Source organism: Lethenteron reissneri, chromosome 9 (assembly GCF_015708825.2).
Source record: "Lethenteron reissneri isolate LAM-NWPU_2019-01 chromosome 9, ASM1570882v1, whole genome shotgun sequence".
Classification (NCBI taxonomy): domain Eukaryota; kingdom Metazoa; phylum Chordata; class Hyperoartia; order Petromyzontiformes; family Petromyzontidae; genus Lethenteron; species Lethenteron reissneri.
In genome coordinates this window covers 10,793,123-10,811,747 of record NC_083787.1, presented here as the reverse complement: position 1 = coordinate 10,811,747, position 18,625 = coordinate 10,793,123, and the positions used below count along the sequence as shown (strand labels likewise).

The window sequence follows — 18,625 nt, the reverse complement described above, 5'->3', positions numbered from 1 at the left end:
GTGGGTGGTGTGTGTGGGGGATGCGCTTCAACCGCGGTGGCCGAATGCCCCTCGCCGCGGCCATACCATCTTAAGGCCGGTCGCAGCGCCGCGGTGCAAAGTAGTGTCAGGGGAGGTCGTCCAATTCCCTGATCGCCGGAAACCGTGAGAGTTAATCCCGATAAGGGTTTCTCGGATAAAAACCGGTCGATCAGGTGACCTTCCCTTCCAGCTCTATGGGGGGGGGGGGGATGCGTGCGGGTGTGTTCATGTGAGGTGAGGTGAGGGGGACGAGGGGTTGGCTCCGTTGCTTGGTGGTGGCGAGGTCGGGGGTGGGGCGCCTGCCGAACGGCTTCGTGGCGGCGGCATCACAGATCCACCAACTCTCGCTGCTGCCTCCAATACTGGATTACAGACCACGTGCGTAGCCACCACGACCCGGCTGTGCACGTAATCTGCTGTTACATATTCATTGGAGTCATGGACCCCGACGAACTAAATCTGAAAAGCGTGCAAATAATCATGGAGAGATGTGGGCTTTGAATGACACCGAGACATGCAAATCGGAGAAAATACTGACTGAAAATGCATGCTGTATTGTGAAAAGTCATTTGGGGCCGTCCATAAATGACGTCACGCACCTGGGGGGGGGGGGGGTCGGACATTTGTGACGATGTGTGACGAGGGGGGGGGGTTTGAGAAATGTGACGTCACATCAAAATGCGCAACTTTAAATAAATATAGACAACACGTTCTACTTAATTAAATCAACTTTTTTTAAATAAATGTTTTCTCCTACAACATCAGAGTGCAGCGCCACATTAAATACGCTCTACAATGACAATCGTTTAAAGCGATTTGAAGTATGTTTTATTTTGGGGGGAGGGGGGGGCAGAGCTTTGTGACGTCATATTTGAGGGGGGGTCTGACTTTTGTGACGCCGTGTGACGAAGGGGGGGGGGGGGGTCAAAAATCGTCCAAAATCGCGTGACGTCATTTATGGACGGCCCCTTTCCCGAAACGTCACCTAATATAGACGTCACAGTGGCGAGATGTTCCTTACCTCGCCTGGTATACAGGAGGTCGTGGGTTCGATCCTGACGCCTGTATATTTGGAGTTTTGCATGTTCTCCCTGGGGTCGCGTGGATTTTTCTCCGTGTTCTTTTCGCTCCACATTTAGAAACATGCGTTTAGAGTATTCGGCTGCTATTAATTTTCACACGATAAGCTACTTCCTTGAGCTATCATTTGTGGCCAGGTCGTTTCTGAAAAAAGACCTATATAGCTCAGCGGGCCTTACCTGGTAAAATAAAAATATATATTTTAGTTTTAAGATATAATCTTTTTCTTTTTAAATCAGTACTTTTGACTAATGTATTGAATTTATGTTATCTGTGCATGTGTACCACTGCCAACACAGCAGGAACAGCATCACTAAATACATTGATGAAGCAAGTCGGTTTGGGTAGGGAATACATCATGGCGCGATGGTGGTGGAGGGTCGAGACTAAAGACGGAGCAGCAGCCAAGGAGGGATCACGCCCGACAGGGCATCCACGGCGAGAGATGGGAGCTATGCAATCAGCCCGTGCGCAGAGGCTATGGGTGGATTGGTGCATCGCAAAACCGTGAAGAGATGGCGACTGTTCGGATAAATCTTCATTCAATAGTGGATTGATCATTGCTGATGTTGATGATTAAAGAGAATCGATTATTGAGTGGTAGCGCCACCCCGAATGGAATCGATACACCCAAAGCTATTACGATAAATACAGTATTCACGGTACCTCCGATTAGCACGGTTGGCTACGTACGGTGCGAAAGATGTTCAGCATACATACATACGTATTGGCTGGACGTGTGATGTTAAGTATTTTGAACTTCTTTCGCACCGTACGTGGCCAACCGTGCTAACCGGAGGTGCAGGGGAAGGACAGCTAATCACAAAAAGCGGTTCTCAAGAAATGGGTTTTGAATTCACTTGATATAAAAATGCATAGCTCCAGTGGCTTCCTAATATCGGAAGGAAGAGCGTTCCAGAGGGCCGCAGAAACGCGTCTGAAAAAGCGCGATGCAGTGGCCGTCTTGGTCGATGGCCAGCCAAAAGGCGCTGCGAGGATGACCAGAGTTCGCGTGATGATGATGGTTTATGCTACTTGACGAGATCAGCAAGGTGTTGTGGTTTATTTGTGGCCAAGCACTTTTGTGTTGCAATGAGTGCGACCTTATAAGACGTCACCAGAGTCCCATATTGGCACGCTGGATCGTACCTTAAATGCAAGGCCGTAATTATAATATATATTGGGGGACACACACCCCCCCCCCCAATATTCAAATATGCTCAAAATGTCCCCCCCCCCAATATATTGCTATTAAATAGATTTCTGTTTATATGACTGTGGTTATGGTTGTACTTTAATCATCCTTAATCTCTGCCATTACATACAATGAAACAAGAAAAGGTAAAACGAAAAAACAGAGCAATGTAATACAATACACTATTAGACATTATTGTAAAACATAAATAAAAAGTCCATCCTATGTGTTAGTGAATTTTTTAAATATTTTAGGCAGGAAATTCGTTTTCAAATTTAGCTTTTTCTTCTGGGGAAGGACCCCCAGACCCCCTGGAAGATTTGGTCCCCCCCAATGTTGACTCCATGGCTACGGCCTTGATTACATGTATACAATATATACCATTGACGATGTGTGAAACTCTCGCGTCGAACAACCCGGGGACACACAGTCTCCCGCAGTATACAGCTACGAGATATGAGCCGCTTCTGTTTTGTGTTACATCTTCCGCTGCAGCATCGTAGCAGCAGCATCATTTGAGTCGTTTTATGTGCTACGAAGAAGGAACATTTCCCGACACGTCGCCTATCATATATTTAAATGTGAAGGCCACACACAGTGTTATGGATCAATGAGTGATTTTCTTTTGTAAATAAGTGAGCAGGGAGGAGCAGAGCTTGGGGAAATCCTCCAGTGACGGGGGATTCCCCAGTGACGTCACTCGATATTCAAAGTGTGCGAGGCTTGGGCTGAGTGTACGACGTTTCATTTTCAGGTCCTTATCTCACCTCTTCATCTCGCCGGTCACCAGTAATCTCCATTACCAAAGCTCACCTCATCTTCATATTTCCGAATCACATTACTCACCTCTTCACATCTCATCATCTTATATTCTTCACCTCTTCATTTACCACAGCTTAACTCATTTCACCTCGTCACAGTTATCACCTAATCTCACCACTATCTCCCATCTCTCATCATCATCTCATTCCTCACTTCTACCTCATGACTATAGGATTCGCAGATGTTAATGTTTTTGTTAATGCGTATTATAATGTCTATCTTATTGTAAGGTAATGCATATGTTAATGCATATGCCAATGCAAATGTTAATATACATATGTTTGTGTATGTTTTAATTTATGTGGTGATGTATATGTTAATGCTTATGTTAGTGTGTATGTACATGCATAGGTCAATGCATATGTGAGTGCATATGACATTGTGTATGTTATTGCATATGTTGATGTTTATGTATATGTTGATGCGCGTGATCGTCACACAAGTGACGACATCACATATATCTCTCTATTTAAGACCGAAACAGGAGGAGGATTTCTCCACAACTTTGGCTGTCGCCTGATTATGCTGGTTGTAATTACTGGCGAAACATCGTACTTGAATTGTAATTGTTGTGGTGGGTTTACTCTCCAACACAACCGGTGTGTTGAACTCGTAACGAATTGGCATCGTTTTATTACGTGACAAACCTTACTAATTGGCTGTGTCGGGTGGTGGCAGGTTTAACGACACATTTATACGTAGGCTTTCGCGACCAATATTATTTATAATAAACGTTTTTGGGTTAGATCGCGTTACTTCTAAATGTGTCGTAACCCTCCACCACCCGACACGGCCAATCAGCAAAAAAGTGTCACGTTGACAAAAGACAAATAGTTCACTACTTTAGCCCACCGGTGTGTTTAAGAGTGAAATCAACAAGGCTCGATTATTATACCTGTCAACCCATACGGTTACCTCGTATTCTTGAACAGGGTAATTGAGTTTTCAGGTCCATATGGCGTAGAGCCGTTTCAATACAGGCAACATTTTTTTTGTCTATTTGCTTGTGTTTCTCCCTTGTGATCGGACTTTGTAGGATGAACGTTGAGATTTATAAGGACACGGGGTGACCAATAAGGTCTGAATTGATTTGTAATAAGATAGGCACCGATAAGGGGTTGTATTACTGCAACTCACTACTCTATGGGACGTCTGGCAAAAAAACATTACCAGACTGCACCGTGCACAAAACTCTTTGGCACGTGCAGTGATGGGTACGGCAAGATCCGACCATGGTTTATGCAAGGAGCATGCAAGGAGCCTGAACCATCACCACACGAACTCTGGTCATCCTCGCAGCGGCTTTTGGCTGCTAGCCATCGAACGGCGGTCACTGCATCGCGAGGCGCTTTCAGATGCGCTTCTGCGGCCGTCTGGAACGCTCTTCTTTTCAATATTAGGAAGCCACTGGAGATATGCACCTTTAAATCATCTACATTGAAAACTCATTGCTTTAGAACTGATTGTTGTGTTTAGTTTGGTGTCCTTCCCCCGCACCTGCGATTAGCACGGTTGGTTACGTACGGTGCGAAAGAAGCTCTCTACAAATTTACATAGTACAGGGTCATCTCACATTCCTCACCTCGGGGTCATGTTTTGTTTTTTGTTTGTTGCGGTTGCACCCGATTCAAGAGCCGAATGGCTCACAGGGCTATACCTAATAAATGAACTTGAACCTCGGGATCACCTCCTCACCTCAAGGTCATCTCGGGGTCACCTCGTTACCTCGGGGTCACCTCGTCACCTCGGGGTCACCTCACCTCAAGGTCATCTCGGGGTCACCTCGTCACCTCGGGGTCACCTCGTCGTCACCTCGGGGTCACCTCGTCACCTCAGGGTCACCTCGGGGTCACCTCGTCACCCCCCTCTCGCCACACGGCGGCAGCCATGGCCGGGTGCGAGTGACGCTGGCTGCCGTCCCCAACCCAACTCGGACTCAAACCCTCGCTCAGGTGGGTCCGGGGAACCCGGCTAGGGGAGTCGAACCGCGGTGTTTTCGCCTCACCCGGCGCTAGGGAGTCCACGGCGGGGCTCTGTGAGATGCCGGCGACGGTGCGAGCGGAGGATACCAGCATCCACGCGTGACCCTGGCCCAGGGTGAGGGGTGCCGGTTGAGGCGCCTAGGAAAGAGCGGAGGCTTCGCGTGCGTGCGGCACGACTAGGCCGCGACCTTAACTCTCCGTCTGAGACTGCTGCTGATTATTCTGATAATCTGCAGATGTTTAGTTATACTGCCGATTCATCTGTCACTGCCGATTCTTATACAGTACTGCTGATTATATTTCTGGTTACTGATAGCTGATGCTGGTTTTTTTACTGCTATTGATTCTACTTATGCTGATTCAACCGCTTGCTGCTCTTCATGACGCTGCTGATGATGGATAATTATTTTGCTCAAACTTATAATAGATATAGTACATAACTTTTACCAATCCGTCGCAATGATAAAGCTGCCGCTGATGATGATGTTATTGATGATGATGGAATGTCTAGTTGTGATGGTGATACTGATTGTACTGTTGCTATCCGATGAGGATGTTGCTGCTATTGATGCTTATCTTGATGGGATTGCTGATTGTGATGATGTGTATCTGGTGATGATTCTACCGATGGTTTATACATAGCTGTCAACCCATAGGGTTTACCCCGCATTCTTGTACATGGAAATTTAGTTTTCAGGTCCGTACAGCCGTTTCAATACGGGCAAAAAATGTGTCGTCTGTTTGTGTTTCTCCCTTGTGATGGCATTTTGTAGGATGAACGTTGATATTTATAAGAGCAGGGGGTGATCAATAAGGTCTGAATTGGTCTGTAATAAGGTAGGCACTGATAAGGGGTTGACCGCTATGTGGTTATAGTGGTAAACCGGTTGAGGAGACGACGTGAAGGTCACACACAGGAGCCAGGCAGTTGGTGGGGCTATCGCACTTCATAGCTGCCTTCAACTGGTGGTTGGAGGTTTGTTGGTTGGAGGTGGTGGTAATGGGGAAGGGGAGATGAGGGTTGCTGTGGTCTCAAGGATGGAGAGCGTAGTTCGCGCACTGTGCCACGGACCCAGCAACCCGAGTTCTATTCCTGCTCCACAGCTAACAACGGTGACGAATATCTGAACCTGGGCCTTGACATCTCTTAGGTCAACCTAGCCCTAACTGAGTACCTGATGCGATGTATAACCATCGCCACTGGGGAGACGAAGGGAGCCCGGGCTTGGTGCTAGCCAAGCATAGCCTCGTTTGCTGTGCCGGCCTTAATCGGTGCGCTTGGCCAATTCTTTAAAAGTTTAAACGTTCCTTCTCTCACCTGACCCAGTCGCGTCTCCTAGGATTTAACCGCCCCCATCTGACTCCAAATACCTGACCCTCAGCATATTATCCTATTATCATCGCTAGAATTGTTACCATTATTATTAAATATTTGTCTTTCTATTTCTGAACATACTTATTTAGTTTGTACCCCTGTTATTGGGCTTAGTGTTAAATTCAACGGAGATACATGTACTATATATATATATAAATGCTGCTTTTAGAAGACTGGAATGTTTTTAGATGTGGGTGCGATGTCTAATGGTGAAAATCAGTTGGACGGAGATGTAAGAGTGACAAAGAACTATCAAAAGATCTGAGCCGAGCATGTTGCCACAGGGGAAGCTTTGTTGCTAGACTCTCTCAAGAGAATGGAAGCTGGAGAAAGAGGCCAATGGATAGGAAAATCAAGGTGCTGTTTGGTACTTAGTAGAAATTATATCTGTACAAGGGAACGACCAGAGGGAATGGTGGGAGCTTGAACCAAGAACCTGCCCAATATGGCAAGCGATGCCTGAACTGAAACTGGGCAACTTTTTACTTCACCAGCCTATACCGACCAGCATCATGAAGTATGGTCAAACCACGCCCTACGTCTGACACGGCGTCACGAGCACTTCATCAGAGCATTGGATTGACAATTCGCTGTAAAAATGTCGGTATTTTATTGTGATTTTTTTTATCATTTCCATCATTAATTTTGTAGCTACTGTAACAACCGATATTCGTTTTAATTAATATTATCGTTGTTATTCAGATCGGCCATGACGAGTGCTCTCTGCGTGTCTCTCCGGGTCGGACGGGCGCACGGCGCCGCTGCGCTCCGTGTCTCCGTCGCCGGTTCCCCTCCTCCCTCGCGCTGGGACCCCCGGCATCGTCCTGCCCAGAGAGGCTACATCTCACTGCCCGCGGAGCGCAAGGTTTCACCGCCGCTAAACCCAGAGCAGGTAAACTAAACTTGAAATAAACTTTTCATGTTATTTTACCAGCTAAGCCCCACTGGGCTATATAGCTCTTTTTCAGAAGTGACATGGCCACATGATAGCTAAATGAGGTGGCTTATTGCGTGTTAATTTATAGCAGCCAAATGCTCTAAAAGCATGTTGATTCTAAATGTAGAGAGAAAAACTGAAGGACCCGGAGAAAAATCCATGGCCACGGGGACAAGATGCAAACTTCAAATATACAGGCATCAGGGTAGGGATCGATCCCACGACCTGCATACCAGCCGAGGTAGTTAACATCTCACCACTTTGATAAGACACTACCAGGTGACACCTCCACCAATAGTGTCGTGCCACTGAGTGTTGGTGTCTTCTCAGCCAGAAGACCTGTTATTGCATTGGATTGACTGCTCGGATATTCTATCTCCACGCACTTCTGTTCTTGAAAACGAATTTCTTTAGAACTGCCTATTATATTTAGTTTGTTTTCCTTCCCCTGTACCTCTGATAAGCACGGTTGGCTACGTACATTGCGAAATAAGTTCAACATACACATATACATCCTGCGTGTATTCTCTTTGTCACATCCACCATACTTATTACATAGAGACCAATAGACCTGCATACGCTTATATGGCTACGTACGGTGCGAAAGAAGTTTAGCATACATTTTACATGAACCTTAGAATTACATAAAGACCCATAGACTCTGACAAATGTATATGATCCATAGACTTATGTCGAGAAACATATACTTACATTGAGACCCATAGACTCACATGCACTTACATGGTCTATATATTTGTATACAGACCTATAGATATACTAATATGATCCATAGACTTAAATAGAGTGCCATAGACTTACATCTTTTTCTTCACCAAAAGTCCCATGAGGGCAGTGGAGTCCATAAGTCACATCCACTAGTCCTCACATCTTAGTCCACCACATCCCTTACATCTCACTCGCGGTGGCTCCTTCCTTTGCCTGCAGGTGGATGGGATCCTGCGCACGGACGAGTTTGAGTGTGAGCTGGAGCGGGAGTTCCGCGGGGGGACTGTGCTCAGCCTCCACAGCAACCAGCTAGCGGCGAACACCCCCGTGGAGGACCGGCGCACCGCCGCCACCTGCCTGCACACGGGAGGGCTTCTGGTGGGGCCTCCATACACACACACAAAGACTAAGATCCCCCATGTAGCCTTTAACAGTCTCTTTGGGCAAGTGCTTTTAGTGAGCACCTATGTTGGCCAGCATAGCACACTCGGGGGTAGGTGGCCAATATTTACGCCTGGCCGCCGTTGTCTGAGCTTTACACACAGCACCAGGTTCAATTTTTTAAGCGCCCGTGTTTCTGGTCATGAGCGGCAATTGAACCGCTACACTACGGCGCAAAAAATAACAAAGACACACATGCACACACACACACAATCATGCAGACGCGTGTACACACGAGTGAGTGCATGTACACAAACACATAGGCCCTCCCTTGATAACTGAGCTAAAGCCAAGGCTCCAATTGTGATGCCTCTTCCTCATTGAGATAACTCTCACTGCATTATCTCTCCCATCGGGAAACTGCGTCATGATCATCGTCCTTATCATCATCAGCTATTCTACACCATGGTCTCAATCCCCCTCATGTTATCATCCTCATCACTCCATCATCATCAATCAAATCTCTGTCATTGGCATCATCTTCTTTCAACTTCAATGCTACATCATCTTCATCTCTTGCTCATCATCATCTCTTACCCAATACCACCACCATCATCATCACTCCCTCGAGTTGTTTTTCCTCTCCCACCCCCTCTATTCTCTCAACCCCATTACCGCTCCGCACCCACGCAGGTGGGCGTCTTCGACGGCCATGGTGGCTCCACTTGCGCGCAGGCAGTGAGCGAGCGCCTCTTTGGTTACGTGGCGTCGGCGCTGCTGCCCCAGCACACTCTGCTTAACTTGGAGGCGGCCGCTGAGGCCCGCGAGGCCGCACTGCAGGAGGGCGGCTGGGCTCTGCTGAGCTCCGAGCTGGGTCAGGCGCAGGGCCAGGGCCTGGCGTACCTCCCGGCGCCGCCGGAGCTGCTGCGCTGGCACGGCCCGGCACCTGGCGGCACGGCAAGGACGCACTACAGCGAGAGCCTGCGCACGTTCTGGCAGGAGCTTATCGACCTGGACAACGGGGAGGGCCTCGGAGTGCGCGACGCGCTCATCACCGCGTTCAAGGTCTGCGGCGGTGCGACGCGGTGCTGTGTAGTGCGCTGTGGATTCACCCGGTGGCCAGATGCGGACCAAACGTCAGTAGAAACGTAGCGCAAAGCTCGACATGCTCGTCAATAATACTGTGGCTTTAAAAGGAAAAATATGTATGAGGTGATGTTTCGAACAATGTCCTTTCTTTGTAAGTCATAAATAGAGAAGCCAGGGAGATAGAGCGGATATGAGTAAGCAGACAATACGCTCCTTTCCTATGCCTGTCTCTCCACTTAGAAATAAAAGTACAAGAAGGCCGTGTGGCAGTCTTGAGATGCGATCAAATTCAGCTGCTCTATACGTTAAAATTGATTTAATTTAACACGCAGGCTTTCACGACCAATGTTATGATTCAAAACAGATTTTTTGATCAGATTGCAAAAGTGATTGGTTTAGGTGAGTGGTGGTGAACCTATGTCCTGACGACTGCATGGACCTACCACTTCAAAACACTCCTAAACAATATCTCAACCACACTAAACCAGGTACTGGATGGAAACATCTTTGACCTGGCAACACCACTAATTCAAGTGCCAGGCTCATTCACTTCTGTCACTGCAAGGTCCTCTTTGCACTCGGTCGACATGCACCTTGTTTTTCTCATTGTTATTATCATTATTGTTGGATAGTGCCGAGCTGTAAGTGCGTAATTGCGTTGTACGGCGAGCATATTGAAAAGCAACAAGAAACAACGCCGAGCGTTCCTTTATCTGCGATCGCGCGACCTCGTGCATTATACGTCGCTATCGCTCGCCCTCGCCGTGATATCACTTCGGCTCCCGTGTTTACGCAGTGGCCGGGGCCAGTGCCAACAACCACGTGGATGCCAGCCCGTGCCCGTCGCCCAAAACCAACGGGAAAACAGAATGCGGTTCACGTGTTCTCCAGCTCCAAAATAAGAGCTTATTGCAAAGCTGAAACTAAAAATAGCAAAGGGGTGTGTGAACGAGTGGGTACGTATGTGTGTTTGTACGTGCGTGCAGCATGTCCCGTCGGATTAGCCGTGTGCCGTTCTCTGCCAGAACGACCCGAGCTGAGCACAACAGGCGTGCACGCGCGCGTCGCTGGACTCGTTCCACGCTTTCCGCATCATTGCTGGGGTGATGGAGCGAAACAGATGCTCATTAATGAGCTGTGCTCTAGAAATAAATCACTGCCCAACGCAAATTAGTTATCAAGTATCCGTGCCACTGATGGTAGCCAAGGGAGGAAAACGCGCCCTGGAGGATGTACACAGAGGAGATGGAGAGAATGACCGAGCATGTGTGCGGGCGTCAGGTGGATCCTGACATTGCGGGATCGTGAGAGATGGCGAAAGCTTGGCGAGGCCTTCATCCAGCAGTGCACTGATCATGGTTTATGGTGGTGGAAGATTGAGTGAGGCTTTCCTGGATACATAGAGGGCATTATTATGTCAAGAGAGTGGTGGAGGGTGGTGGTACCTGATGTTCACTGCTGTTGAAAGTCGTCTGTATACCTGGGGTGACACCTCAAGGCTTTCCTTAAAAAACACAAATCTTGCAGTTGTTTCTGTGCATCCACATCAGCCGTATGAAAAAAAATGAATGACGGCTGCAGCAATCAAAGAGTTTAGTTTTACTCGTGCACGCTCGATGCGAATCTAACCACTGCCGCCGCGATTGTGCACAGAGACTGGACTCGGATATCTCGCTGGAGGCGCAGGTGCCGTGGGAGCACCCATCGCTGGCACGCAAAGCCCGGCGCACAGCCTTCTCAGGCTGCACGGCGTGCGTGGCGCACGTGCACGGGCCTGACCTCCACGTCGCCAATGTGGGCGATAGCCGCGCCGTGCTGGGCGTGCGCCGCACTGACGGCTCCTGGAGCGCCCTCTCGCTCACCAACGACCACTCGGCGCAGAATGAGAAGGAGGTCGCCAGGTGCGCTGGTCGCCTTGCGCTGACGGTGCCCGGAAGGGGGCATGATGAAGGGGTTCCACGGTGGCGAGATGTTAACTACATCGCCTGGTATACAGGAGGTCGTGGGTTCGATCCCGACCCTGGTGCCTGTATATTTGGAGATTGCATGTCTCTGCCCGTGGTTGCGTGGATTTTTATTCGGGTGCTCTGGTTTTTCCCTCCACATTTAGAAATGTGCATTTAGAGTATTTGGCTGCTATAAATTTCCACATGATAAGCAACTTCGTTGAGCTATCATTTGTGGTCAGGTCGCTTCTGAAACAGAGCTATATAGCTCAGTGGGCCTTACCTGGTAAAATAAAAAAAATAGTTGATTGTTTAATGGCAAAATAAAGAGGAAGAAAACACCTGACGAACGATCTGTGAAATCCGTAGTGTTGTGGTTGTTGTCGTGCCCGGCTCCACGTCTCCGCTCCTACGTAGGCTGCGTGCGGAGCACCCCATGAAGGAGCGCAAGACGGTGGTGCGTGGGGGGCGGCTGCTCGGGCTGCTGATGCCGACGCGTGCGTTCGGCGATGTGAGGTTCAAGTGGAGTGTGGAGCTTCAGCGGCGCGTGCTGGACGAGACGGGCTACGCCGGGCGCCAGTATTTCTTCCCGCCCAACTACCACACGCCGCCGTACCTCACCGCCAAGCCCGAGATCACGCACCATAGGTGAGCGAGCTCAGTTGGAAGTCCACGTAAAGCGATCGCCATCCCCCTTCCTCGAAAGACTTGGCAGGACCCTGATGAAAAAGAGTCTTGAGACTCTTTGAAACAAAAAACTATTTAAGGAACTATTTTTCTTTTACCAGGAAAGGCCCACTGAGCTGTATAGCTCTTTTGGCTTATGTGGAAATTTATAGCAGCCAAATACTCTAAACGCACGTTTCTAAATGTGGAGGGAAAAACCAGAGGACTCGGAGAAAAATCCACGCGACCATAGGGAAAGAGACATGCAAACTCCAAATATACAGGCATCTGGGTTGGGATCGAATCCATGACCTGCTGCATACCAGGTGAGGTAGTTAACATCTCGCCACCGTGGCGATAATAATGATTCTGTTGTTGTTAGTCTGTAACTTTCCACTGTTGAGCAAAGGCCCTCTCATATGTATTGCTACTCCTTTCATTCCCCAGTTGCTCCTGTCCAGACGTGACCTCCGAACTCTGTTATTTGTCTCCACTCCGCTGTTAGTTTCGTCTCTTAGCTCTCGTCATCTGCCCTCATGACATGTGCTGCCCATTCCCACTCGATGTCTTTTGCCGCAACAACAGCTTCTTCATCATCATCATCGGTGTGACGAAGCTGTTATTTTCATTACTTCTTCATGGACCCTAACCTCCCACCCCCCCCCCACCCCAAACATGGAAAGACGGAAAGAAAGATGTGCAATCAGGATCCTGCAGCGAAGGCCTGGTAATAAAATGAGTGTATGTTAGCAGGTCACGTGGTGTCATGTCGTCACCTGTATAGAAGCTAAATATAAAAAATACTACGGGGATGGTAACAAAACAACAATCGATGCTTGAATTGATTGTTGTTTGTCTTGTAATTGATTTATTAAGGGCTGTACAGCAAAATATTTATTTAGTTTAAAAACATTCACACCAATTTAATTGGACTCAACATGTTCATCAATAACACTGTGTGTGTGTGTGTGTGTCCTTTACAAAAATATATAATTGCTGACATTTCGTGCAATGGCCCATCTTTATGTATAAACAGAGAGGTGATAGAGATACAGTGGATACTAAGAGCTGAAGACTGCAACTAAATACCGTGGGCCTGATGAGAATAACATTTTTAAAATGTTTTCCCGATGACCAGTTTTTTAAATTGACAGTTGAAAAGTTACGAGAATTTTTCTTTTTTTGCAATCCAGAGGTGGTCTCCCCATACACCCATAGTCTAAAATGAGTTTAATAACAATTAACTTCTCCATCCACTTGATTTGCCCATTTTCAAGTAGAGCATTTCTGGGCAGTGGCTGGGTGACTTTGAGGTCAGAGGTCAGAGCGCTAATCCAGCACCATTGAGGTCCTGGGTTCGAATACAGGTTTTAGCCACTGCCGGTGATTAAGCCGGGTTCTCATATTTAGTGAATGGATGGTTCTCAGCTCAATCACCAATGACCGCACGCCAAAAATGACATGTAGTTACATTTATCATTGGTAATTTATATCTGTCTTTCCGTAAAGTAACTGATCAATACGTACAGTTGTTGAGTGCTTAATCTTTGTCTAGATCTTGACTTAAAGCTTTTGGGACTGCAGGAATTCATATTCTTTGGGTCTTTTGGTAAAGCCACGTAGATAGGAAAAATAATACAATATCACGACGTTTCGATCGCAACACAAGCAATCATCTTCAGGTGAAAAAAGCGGGGGAAATCTGCCGAGGCAGACTGTTTATAAAGATTTAGAGATGGGCGGGGCAGCTAATGTTCATGTAGGAGAGGTCTCCGTAACATGCAGTAGGTCTACACCAATCAAAGAGCTGTTTACAAATGGTTTAGAGATGGGCGGGGCAGCTAATGCCAATGTGGGGGAGGTACTACGGAGCTGTGGGGGGTGGCCATTGTATTGTGGGAGATTAGCATGTCAATGTAAGAAATTTAAAGCTCGGCGAAAGATCGCACAGCGCAGTGGCCACATGGAGGTGGAAAAGAATGACAAGCCGCCATTTACTAGCACAGCTAACGGTGGCTGTGTTAGTGAATGTAACTCAGAGAGTCGAATATAACTGCTAACATAGGTAGGTAAGATAGGAACATCACAGCCAGTTATGACCTAAACTGGTTAATAACGTCCTTCCAATGGTTGCTCAGTTTGTACCCATCTTCTCAGTTGAAATTGTGTCTGTGTTTATATATCTGGATGGCTTCATGAACGAATCTTTGTTAATAGCCAGTGGGTTTGCAGAGTACCTTCGTCTTGGCAAAATCAATTTCGTGTGTGCCCACAACGTTAAAATAATGATCGGCCACGGCTGAGGTATTGGTCCTACCGTGTTTCAGATCTTCTTTATGTGCACAGACCCGGTCTGAGACATGTCGCTTAGTTTCCCCAATGTAACTGCTGCCAGAAACACAGCTTAGTTTGTAGACGCCGGGGTATTGCATGCCGGGGATCGCATCCTTCACAGAAGGGATCAAATCACGAATTTTATGTATTGTGTTGAATCGTACCTGGATCTTGTGTCGGCTCATGATTTTGGAAATCTTTTTGGTGACCCCTGCTATGTATGGCAAGGTGATGGTTTTGATTGGGTCCTCAGATGGTTCTCTCCCCACGGTTGTGTCTAGATCACAATACTCCAGTAAATTCGAATTACATTCTATTTTCCCCACGTCTTCTCCTCACCCCTCACCCCACCCTCACTTCATTCTCACCTCGCTTTCCCCTCACCATTACCTCACTTCCCCTCCTCTTATCCTTACCTCACCCATATCTCTCTCATGTTACCTTCATTCTCACCTCATTCTATCCTGACCCTCGCTTCACTGTCACCTTGTTGCTAACCTCCCCCACATCCCACCTCAACCCCGACCTTACCGTCACTTTGCCTCCCCACCACCGGCCCTGGTGGCGGCGTGGCGGTGAGCAGGCTGCGCCCGCAGGACGAGTTTGTGGTGCTGGCCACGGACGGCCTGTGGGAGGTGATGCACCGCCAGGAGGTGGTGCGGCTCGTGGGCGAGCACCTGGACCGTGCACCATCGCGCCCCGCACTCCAGCCGTTGCCACGGGGACGCCCCCTCACGCTCGCCGACATGCTTGCCCTGCTGCAGGTACTGACGCGCGCACACGTACCGCGCGCACGACGTACCGCAGCACGGGTACCGTCGTCACACCTGCAAGTACGATGTCGCAAAATCGTCTTGTCCGTGTGGCACTACGCCGTGGTGTAATGTGGCCTACAAGAAGATATCGTTTGCAAAAGACCTCGTTATGAATAAAGTCGGTTTACGACGATGATGATATTATTACAATGTGTCTCAGCTATACAGGGCATGTGGCCGTGCTGGGACAAACCCTGCCACTTGTGCGTCGGATCTTTCAAACGAGGGTATGCTACATGGCTGGCTGGCTGTGACTCCGTTGTGACCCCAGTGTTCCTTGATCCCGGTGTTCCATGACACCCACGTTCGTGACTCTCATTGTCCATGACCCCAGCATTTCGTTCTCCCCCTCACCTGGCCCACAAATGTACAGGCCCGTAAGGCCGCCCTGGCCCCCACGGACGGCTGGGACCGCAACCCGGCGACCTTGCTTGTGCGGCATGCGGTGGGGCGTGGCGAGTGGGGTGGCGTGGAGCCCGACCTGCTGGCGCGCATGCTGGCACTGCCCGAGGACATGGCGCGCCTTCACCGTGACGACATCACGCTCACAGTGCTCCGCATTGACACGCGCGCCGCCGGACGCTACCACCACCACGCCCGCGACGAGGCCGAGGATGACGACGAGGACGACGATCAGATGGGACGTGCTTAGGTGGGGTCCCTGCGACTCAAAATAAAACGTCGTTCGAACTGTGGATTTGTACTCGGGCCACTGGTCCTGGGCTGTCTGGCACGAGTTGGAAGCTCCATTCTGCTGCTCCTATGGTCTGACACCTCCTCCAGCCGTCCGTACTGTCATCTTCTTGCCCCTGTTCGAAGTCCAGGTTTAAGAGCCTTTTTTACTCTGCCTATCACCAACAGCCTCTGTATAAACAAAATATATACACACACTGCTTCTGTACAGTGTTTTGATTCATAGACGAAATATAAATAATACACATTGTACATTTGATCTGTGAGAGATGAAGTCGCACAATTGTAATTTTAGCACTTTAGTGGCATCACTCTGAAGTCCCTCCCATTTCAGCGCATCAATCAAACGATTATTGCAGCACGACAATGCTGTTGCCTGACCATAACTTTTGGAGACGTTTTTATCTTGTGAACAAAACGTCAAAACTGTGTCTGACAGCCCAGGACACACAGCCTAGGTACGGCTCTACAATCTCCATTTATTTTACTGCGTCGTCCGCGATCATGCACACGCACACTCCGTTGGGGTGGTTGCACAAGTGGGTAACTGACGATTTCAGAACAAAGCCAGGAGCGGAGCTGGCGGCTGGTAGTAGTGGTGCAAAGCGCAACCATGGGTGACCCAGCGATGGCAGCACTGCTACTGCCACCATGCACGGCCAACGTCAGTGCACATCGTTAAGGAAAACTAAACCCCCGTGCGCGCCGGTCTGTGACAATGCCGCAAATGAGAGAGTTTTAAAGCGCACAGACCCGAAGAACGTTTATCGATGAACGACAGATGTTGCACTGAGCGCAACTGTCTGTAACGTCACGCAACTGTCTGTAACGTCACTTTGCCTTTTTAGAGGTGTTCTGGAGTTTGTGTTTGATATTTTAGCGAGTTTTGTGTATCGTAAGTGGCACCTGTAAAGCAAAAAGGGAATCGCAATGACGACTTCTAAAATGCTGCCGTTTAACACACAACAATGTCACAATTGCTCGAATGTATCCAAATGAAACTTTTTTAAGCACGTATTTTTCGGTAGTGGGTTTGCAGACTTTCGTTTGAAAATGTTTGCGCAGCGTCAGACTGAATGAAGATACACGGCAGCGGGATGCAAGCCACGTCGCGCTCTGCGGTTATTCATATTTAAAGTGGCCGCACAAACTTTACTATGAAGACAGTTTGGAATCTCATATTTATTTTTGTCATTTGGATGTGGATTTGTGTAAAGGTTGGCGATGCTTATAAAATGACGATGGACTGTTTTACTTGTCTGATGCATCCTCGTTTTTTCTGCAGTTTATAAAGTAATTCTAGATTTGAAGCTTTCGTGACTGCAAGGATTCATATTCTTAGGTTTTTGTGACTTTATAATTGCAATCCGTGGTGCGTGAGCACAGCAGCAAAGATAAAAAAGCATCAATAGTGCAGAAAATTACTACAGAGTCCTGAAGGAATATTGTACAGTGAACAAACGAGGTATTTAATGGTCGTAATTCGGAACACGCGGATAAACAAACAGTGCAAATGTAATATGAGAGCAAGAGGCACGAGAAAATGCAGGTAAGAGGTGCAAATATGCTCCGTGTTTTAATTTAATAGGGAAATAAAGTTAACTTTGTGCACCCAACGATTTTGTGGATGGTATTTGGAACCGTTGAGTTTCCCTACGGCGGTGAATCTTCGTGTGGAGTTTGGAAAGGTCTGCGTCAGCAATACAATGGCTTGAGAATGCTGCACAGTATATTGAAGGAGAGTGAGACTTACAATACAAATTTTCACCCAAAAAAATCAACACGCGAATCTCTCGTTTATGGCCAAAAATGCCAATTGTTTAAAACTTAATTTTTCAATAAATATGGAATTCTCACAATCGTTTTTATTCGGGCTGGATGGTTGCCCAATGGTAACAATCGTACCTCAGGAAATAAATGTTCATAGTTTAATTCCCAACTTGGGTTCCTTCCGTGTGGAGTTTGCACGCCCCCTGTTCTGCATGGGTTTTCCTCCCGAGTTTTACGGGTTTCTGCCACAGGTAAACAAAACAAACATGCAATGTAATTGGTATTGGCCAAACATCCCATTGCTGGAAAAAATTATCTGCAAATTACTCAATTGAGATGACACGAATAGCAGCATTGCCCCGCCTCACTGCGAACACTTGGCAGAGCCGTTCCTGAAAAAAAACCTCGAGACACCGGTGAAGATTTCCAGGTGGAACGAGGTAGTCGTGTCTCGCAGCCGTCGTGCTGACAGAGTTCCCGGGAGAAGCACTTTTTTCCAGTGTTTCAACGAAGTTGGGCCACTGTGGAAAACACTTGTTTGACTCGTACCATCCCAAATTCCTACATGGGGATGCCTTTATCATTGCAATGACTTAATTGGGAAAGCATCCAGGATGCTGACTCTAAAGCCACGTTCTCGGTGTTTTTTAACGGATGTGCAATGCGCGCAATCTCGTGTGTGGAGCGGCTCTTGGAGGATGCCTGCTCGGGAAAGCATCACGTGTGTGTGTGTCTGGAAAGGGTCCGAGAATTGACGCAAGTTTTATCGTGCACATATGTAGCACTTGGGTGG

The 18,625-nt window shown here is 48.0% G+C and overlaps 1 protein-coding gene across 2 annotated transcripts; it reads left to right on the top strand.

The window, feature by feature from the left end:
* The first annotated feature begins 4,767 nt into the window (after positions 1-4,767).
* On the top strand, positions 4,768-17,313 carry LOC133340256 (pyruvate dehydrogenase [acetyl-transferring]-phosphatase 1, mitochondrial-like). Of its 2 annotated transcripts, none has more exons than XM_061548309.1 (8): positions 4,768-5,070; positions 7,308-7,367; positions 8,358-8,516; positions 9,213-9,584; positions 11,262-11,509; positions 11,972-12,202; positions 15,138-15,318; positions 15,743-17,313. In XM_061548309.1, exons 1-8 carry the CDS (start codon positions 4,783-4,785, stop codon positions 16,019-16,021), a joined length of 1,818 nt encoding a protein of 605 aa, XP_061404293.1. In that variant the 5' UTR covers positions 4,768-4,782; the 3' UTR covers positions 16,022-17,313. The 2 variants fall into 2 exon arrangements, with proteins under 2 accessions (XP_061404293.1, XP_061404294.1); XM_061548310.1 differs by having other exon boundaries at positions 4,949-5,070; positions 7,178-7,367.
* The last annotated feature ends 1,312 nt before the right edge of the window (positions 17,314-18,625 follow it).

Excerpts from the sequence above, each read along its gene's own strand:
- LOC133340256 (XM_061548309.1), top strand. The coding sequence starts at position 4,783 with ATGAACTTGAACCTCGGGATCACCTCCTCACCTCAAGGTCATCTCGGG. Across the intron at positions 5,071-7,307 it reads GGACTCAAACCCTCGCTCAG|AGAGGCTACATCTCACTGCC; the intron begins GTGGGTCCGGGG and ends CGTCCTGCCCAG. Across the intron at positions 9,585-11,261 it reads CGCTCATCACCGCGTTCAAG|AGACTGGACTCGGATATCTC; the intron begins GTCTGCGGCGGT and ends GATTGTGCACAG.